Here is a 6884-nt window from a genome sequence, read left to right as displayed (position 1 = left end):
GATGCTGAAATGTTTTAGCTTTCAATTCTCTCCTTGCCCTTTGTCCCCCTTTCTTCTAGGCAAGGCCAATTAATCTCTGAAGGACTCGGGAAACCTCTAGAACCTTTGCTTAGCTTTCCCTGATGCTACTTCTCTGAGGGTTACGCAAAGCCAGAAGAGGGAGCATGGTGGTGCTGGGGATGGCCAGAGGAATATCCCAACAGATCAAGAGGCAAAGGTGCAACTCTAACCTATCAGGCCCACACATCCAGGTCACAGGGTTGGAGCCAGGACCTTCCCTGCTTCTCAAAACAGTCTACACCTTGGTGGACCCTCCACTGTGGGGCAAGAAAAGTCAAAGAAATCAGAGTCTTGTGGGCCCATTAGGGGGTGGGAATCCATAGCCCACCTTGTTCCTGGCAGCGCTGGTGGGTGTGGGCATGTGAGGTGAAAGGGGTTACACGTCTGTACTAATAGCCCTTGGATTGGTGAAGGCCTCGTGCCCAGAGCCTGGCCAGGTCACCGGATAACTCTGGGGCATTGCCATTTTGAGGGGTGGGGGACCCCCTTCCTTGTAGTACGGGGGCACAAAGGACAGCCTCTCGCCTCCTCCCCCGTTGGGCACCATGTCAGCCGTCCGTATATAAAAGGGAGAGCTGTATGGGGAGCAGGCAGTACAATAGCTGCCCACCTCCCCGAACGGTTGGCTGAAGGGCTCGCTGGCAAGAGGTGCCAGGCTGCCTCGGCCGTCCAGAGCTTGGGAGCTGCAGGCATTGCATGTGGGACCTCTGGGGTGCGTAGGGAGGTCGTGCTCCTCCTCCTCTTCCTCATCTGCATCCTCTGCTCCACTCTTCTTGCAGCAATAATACTGAAGGGGGAGAGGAGACAGGGATGCCTGAGAGGCATGATGCTCCTAGGCCCCTCACACTCCAGAGTACGCACAGATTCCTAGGCCTCCCTGCTCCATCAAGTAAACTGTTGGTGCTGGGAATAAAACGGGGCACCAGAGGCCCATGTTCTATATGAATAGATTCCCAGATAGGCAAGACCAGTGAATCCAGTGCTGTTGAGTCAATTTTGACTCATGGCGATCCCATGTGCACAGAAAAGAATTGCACCATAAGGTTTTCAAGGCTGTGACCTTTCAGAAGCATATTCCCAGGCCTTTCTTTGGAGGTGCTTCTGGCTGGGTTCAAGCTGTCAACCTTTTAAAGTTAGTAGTCAAATACTTAACTGTTTATACCACCAAAGGATTCCCAAGTACTTATTTTTTTCATTCCCGTACTTCCCAGTGTATTAACTGTAGCCCAAAGGATCAGAACTGGACTGTGAACCACAAGGTCAGCAGTTCAAACCCACAAGGTGCTCCCCGGAACTGATTCGAAGGCACTAACAACAACAACATCCTGGTCGAGGCAGATTAGGTGGAAGGGGCTTACAAGTCATAATGAGGATCGGGCTGGGGACTGCTGGGAGCAGCTTTCCAAGTGTCTTCTGAGACACAACATTATAATCCAGTATCTTCTATGCACACTTTCCTTGGGTGCCCTGAAGTGTGCCGAGTGTCAGGGGCCATGGCTCCTCTCTGGCCACTCCAACTCCCAGCCTCCCTGTTTTATGCCTCCCACTTTCCATGACTTCAGCCCCAATGGGAATCTCCAGTTTCTGCTTTCATATGTGGAAGCAGTCTGCTGGTGGCCCTGTGGACTTTGGGGACCAAAGGTGACTGACCTGGAGGCGGCAGTAGCACAGGACAGCGATGATGCAGAGTAGGATCACCGTGGCTAGGATTCCGCCAGTGATTACAACCGTTCCCGCTGTCATCCGCCCGGTGCCCCATCAAACTCTGCAAAGCATGGGAGTGAGGGGTGAGGAGCAGCAAGGCTTCTAGTGGCAATGGGGCAGGATACATCCATCTGGGAACTCTGCCTGGTTGGAGGCTGAGGGACCTGAGTGAGCAGGAGCAGGTGGGCTCCTAGCACTGAGCTCCACAGGCTTTGAGGACAGAGGGCTGGCTGTCCCTTGGGGCCTGAGCTAGTCTAAGCTGGTGGTGGTAGTTTGGGGGTTTTAAGGGGATATTCCTGCAAGAGAGAAGAGGGAAAGCAGAGTGCTAATTGGAGCTGGAGTTCTGCTCCCTTGTTTCTGGGCAGTTGTCCATTTCCTTTCATCCTCGTCTCCCCTTTTTTCTCTCCTTAAAACTTCTCTTTCCCTCCTCAAAATGTCAGACACAGAGAATAACAGCTTTTGCTTATGGAAGGTCTTAATCTGTGCCAGGCATTGCATTATTCCTTTTCCTACATGGATTTAATCCTCACAGTAACCTTTAGGGATGGTTATTAATTCTCCTTATTATATGTATGAGTACACTGAGGCTTAGATTGATTTGGCTGGGATTCCACCCAGCTATTCATCCCAAAGGCCATGGTCTTCATTGCTGCCCTTCCAAGTGCATGCACCAATGGTCCCTGAGCCCTTGGCAGGAATGGACAAAGTCAAAATCTTGGAAGTTCCATCTGGTTCTGCCCTGCCCCAACACATGCTCCTTTGGGGGTATCTCTCTTTTCCTTCAAGCTGTCATAGAAAACAAGGGCAAGGCAAGTCCAGAGGACACTGGCGGGCAGTATTCTGGCTCCTGCCCAGCTGGCTCCTGCAGGGAGACTGAGTCCTGTCTTGGCTGATGGGGTGGAGATAATGGGACAGAGGCAGGCTTTGGGTGTAAGGCTGTTCTGGTCTTGGGCAGTCTGTCCTATCAGGTTAGTGAGTACGGAGTTCAGAGCCTCCCAGGGCCAAGGTGGTGTGTGCTATGGGAACAGCAGGCTGGGGAGGTGCTTTGGCATCCTGAGGAGAAAGGAACACTTACGTTCAGTAAAGGGAATGATGACCTGCAAGACAACAAAAGTGACAGAGATGTTGGAAGAATAATGTTACCCCTGAAAACACCAAGCATTAGATTTTTCCCTTAGCAGAACTCCACCCTCATTTTACTCTCCTCACACTCAGTGAGCCTATGAACCCCAAATCTGGGGCTCCAGTGATGTCTCCAACTGCTAATAGATAGACACCTATCTCAAGTGTGTGCTCCACTGTCAACTCAAAGTCAACTACAGCAGGCTAAAACCAGAGCCCTGCTCTCTAGATAGGCCTGCCTCCCCATCCCCGCCACCTCTGTTTATGGTTCCTCCAGAGCGGCTTTGCAAGTAGGGCCTGGAGTTCGACCTGCACTTGCCTCACGAAGCTGTGTTCGCCTGGTGGAAGAAGCATTTTGTGTCACCCAGAGGTTCCATCTGCTCACCACACTGCTCACAGAGGGCTGCATCCACCCAGCGGCACCATTTCTCACTCATTCAGAGGCGCTGTCCTTGGACTACTCATAATGTGCACTGAGGACCAGCAGCTCAGGCCTCACCGGGGAACTTGTTAAAAATACAGAATCTTGGGCTCCACCCCAGACCCACTAAGCTAGAATCTGTATTTCAGTAGATTTAAAATTAATGTCCTGGTATGGCGCTGTAGTATAAGCACTTGACTGCAAGGTCAGTTTGAACCACAAGATTCTTGGTTCAAACTCACCAGCTGCTCCTCAGAAACGCTATACAGGGTTGCTATGAGTCTGTTTGAACCTACTTGATGACATTTAACAAGAAGAAGAAGATCAATGTGAACTTTAGAGAGTGTTGTACAGACCATTGGATAGCCTTGGGTTTCATCACTGCGCTAGTTGCCTGGACTTTTAATTCCTTAAACTATTTTTTTTGGCTTCCCTCAGTCTTCCTCTAAGAATGCCCCCCATCCTGACTGCCCCATCCCCTGATGCTGTCTCTCATTTCTGGAGACCTACTGCAATGCTTTTCCACGCTTCAAATCCTGTCTTGAGATACCAGTCAACGTTTCATGTAGAATATCTTGACTCTCAACTGAATGACAAGTCCTTTGGCACCAGGAGTTATGCATTATATACTGTTTCTTACAACTCCATCTCAGCCCCCAGTGTCTGGCAAACAGTAATTCTTAATAAAAGTTGGTAATCTTTTCCAGGGAGTCTTGGTACGGTGCTGTAGGATAAGCACTGGACCATTCATTGCAAGGTCAGTGGTTCAAACCCACCATTAGCTCCTCAGAAACCCTATACAAGGTGGTTATGAGTCAAAATCGACTCCACAGCCCTTAACAACAATCTTTTCTCTGTATAGCTTTTCTTCCACAGACCTGACAGTTATGAATCTAATCTGCCACCAGGGGGCAGATAGTTGTATCGCTCAGTTTATATCTATCTGTATACTTGGGCATTGTTGTTGTTGTTATGTGCCGTGGAATCGGTTCCGACTCATAGTGACCCTGTACAGGGTTTCCGAGGCTGTAAATCTTTACAGAAGCAGAAAGCCTCCTCTTTCTCCCGTGGAACAGCTGGTAGTTTCGAACTGCTGACCTTGAGGTTCGCAGCCCGATTCATAACCACTACGCTACCAGAGCTCCTTAGACTTGGGCATTACTGTTTAAAATTAATTTTACTTTGCCCAGTTGCATGTTGGGGTCCTGGTGTGGCACTGTAGGATAAGTACCAAACTGCTAACCAAAGGTTGGCAGTTCAAACCACTTCTTGGAAACTCTGTAAAGGGTCACTATGAGTCAGAACCAACTTAATGGCACTTATCAACAACAGATGCATGATGGGCTGTTCTTCAGGGATTCACTGAGATATTTTGTAGTAGAGGAGATGAGTCTCTGCCTAGGGAGCAGAGCTGAGGCCTACAGCCAGAAGGTGATTTTATTACAACTCCTGCTGTATGCTCTCCACTGAGGGCTGCTTACGGGACAGAAAGACCTGAAGTTGAGAGAGGTAGCAGTGACCCACACTACTGAAGGTCTTGGTCTAGTCCTATTTTAGAAGACAGGAGTTATGAGATGAGTGTTCTCCTTTCTCCCTGCCCTCCACACCTGGCAGCACTACCTCTTTCAGCACTGCCAAGGCTGGCCCGCAGCAGGGAGCTGATATTGGGTAGATGGCAATGCAGGCAGAGCAGGGTTCTCAGGCCCAGGTTTAAGGCTCAATTCTGCCACTTAGCAGCCGCTCCATCTTGGAAACTGACATCTTTCTCTGTTTCCTCACTTGTAGAATAGATTTTAACAACAAAAACTTAAAAAATAAATCAGCTCAGGTATGATTATGTGGAAAAACTGAGATTCATGTATGTAAAGGCAATTTGTAAAGTGTAAAACGTCCTAAAAATACGTTAATTTATGGGAAAAATGGAGACCCAGACATGTTGTGGTGGTTTAAGTCTAACCTTAAAACCATGAGCCAGGAAAACACATACAAAGGGTGAGATATGAACTAGCCAAGTTCCAGAGAGTTTCCCTGAAGAACCAGTCTTTGTCCAGTGGTTCTGTCCTGTGTCATTTCAGGTCAGCTCATTTTCTATTTTCAACTAGAAGTAAATGGTGACAATAAGTCCCTATAATTAAACAACACCCTACAGTTTACAAAGTGCTTCCACTTGTACTATCACCTGTGGTGGGCATGCTCGAAGATTACCCCAAATGACTCCCGCCTTCTAGTATTCATGTCCTTGTATAATCCCCTCTCCTTGAGTGGGAGTGACCCCTGTGACTAGCTTCTAATTAACTAATAGACGTCATGTCTGTGAATAGATTACATATGATTCTGACTTCCCTCTTACTAGCAGACTGTCTTCCTTGTTAGCTTTGATGAAACAAGTTGGCATGTGGGGAGGCCCACATGGCAAGGGACTGAGGGTGGCCTCCAGTTAACAGTCAGCTGAGAACTAAGGACTTTAGTCCAACAACCCCAAAGAAACAGAATCCTGCCAACAACCACATAATCAAGAATGGAAGTGAGTCCTTCCCCAGCTGAACTTTCAGATGAAACCACAGCCCCAACCAAAATCTTAATTGTAGTTTCATGACAGACCCTGAGGCACCAGGCCCAGCTAAGCCGTGTCTGCATTCCAGACCCACAGCAACAGTGAGATAATTACTAAGTGTTGTCTTAAGCTGCTTAATTCATGGCAATTTCTTACTCAGCAACAGGAGACTAATACACTTCCCCTGAGTCTTAAAAAAAATCTTGCCAGGCAGGAGGGGAAGTCAGATTCATTAAGTGATTTGCCTAAAGTCACATAATAGCAAGTATTTGAGTCAGGACCCAAGGGCTGCCTACTGGTTAGCTTCCAGAGGACAGGAGAAAGAGGTCCTCATATCCGGTCTAGAGGTCTAGCAGATCTGGGACAGAATGATTCAGTGGTGGCCAATTCCGTCACTGGAGACAACCAAGGAGAACAACGCTGTTGCCAACTAAAGACTCTTGGGAGTCTGGCATCTGGTCATGATTTTCTAGAACTCCCTTTTCCACCCAGATCCTGGATACCTTCTCCTGGGGGAAGAGAGGAGCAGTGCTTTATACATACGTGAAACAGCTGGAGCAGTGATCGCTCAGTCACACAGGCTGGGCCTGAGAAGACAGCAGTTGGGGGCACATCATGGCCAAGAGCATCAATTCCTGACAGAGAAGAGAGGGGAAGATCAGTGAGAGGGACACGGCAGGATGGGAGGACAGCAGGCTTACACTAGTGCTCGTCATGACCTCATGGCGGTGGAGTGGAGGTTCCCAGAAGGGGATGCTTCTTGACCTCGGTTATGGATTGGATTGTCTCCCAAAATATGTATCAAAGTCCTAACCACTACATTTGTGGATGTAATCCTAGCTAGGAATAGGATTTTGTTATGCTAATGACACCATATCGGTGTAACTTGGGCCCTAAACCTAATCAGTTCTGAGTATGGTAAAAAACAAAAAAAGTCATATTTGACACACACAGAATAATGCATGCTAGGGCAGATATATGTCATGTGAAGATCCCAAGGAGCCGGGAATGCCAGGGCTACAG

General features: G+C 48.4%; 1 protein-coding gene across 1 annotated transcript; it reads right to left on the bottom strand.

The window, feature by feature from the left end:
- Nucleotides 1-436: 436 nt before the first annotated feature.
- On the bottom strand, nucleotides 437-6492 carry FAM163A (family with sequence similarity 163, member A). The gene is made up of 4 exons (XM_006876423.1): nucleotides 6405-6492; nucleotides 2840-2861; nucleotides 1711-1825; nucleotides 437-847 (listed from the first exon to the last, which is right to left on the bottom strand). The coding sequence occupies exons 3-4, from the start codon at nucleotides 1801-1803 to the stop codon at nucleotides 437-439; spliced, it is 504 nt and encodes a 167-aa protein (XP_006876485.1). The 5' UTR covers nucleotides 1804-1825; nucleotides 2840-2861; nucleotides 6405-6492.
- Between the last annotated feature and the right edge of the window lie 392 nt (nucleotides 6493-6884).

Source organism: Chrysochloris asiatica, unplaced genomic scaffold (assembly GCF_000296735.1).
Source record: "Chrysochloris asiatica unplaced genomic scaffold, ChrAsi1.0 scaffold00379, whole genome shotgun sequence".
NCBI classification, from domain to species: domain Eukaryota; kingdom Metazoa; phylum Chordata; class Mammalia; order Afrosoricida; family Chrysochloridae; genus Chrysochloris; species Chrysochloris asiatica.
This window is presented reverse-complemented; position numbering and strand designations above follow the sequence as displayed.

Excerpts from the sequence above, each read along its gene's own strand:
- FAM163A (XM_006876423.1), bottom strand. The coding sequence starts at position 1,803 with ATGACAGCGGGAACGGTTGTAATCACTGGCGGAATCCTAGCCACGGTG. Across the intron at positions 848-1,710 it reads TGTGCTACTGCCGCCTCCAG|TATTATTGCTGCAAGAAGAG; the intron begins GTCAGTCACCTT and ends CTCCCCCTTCAG.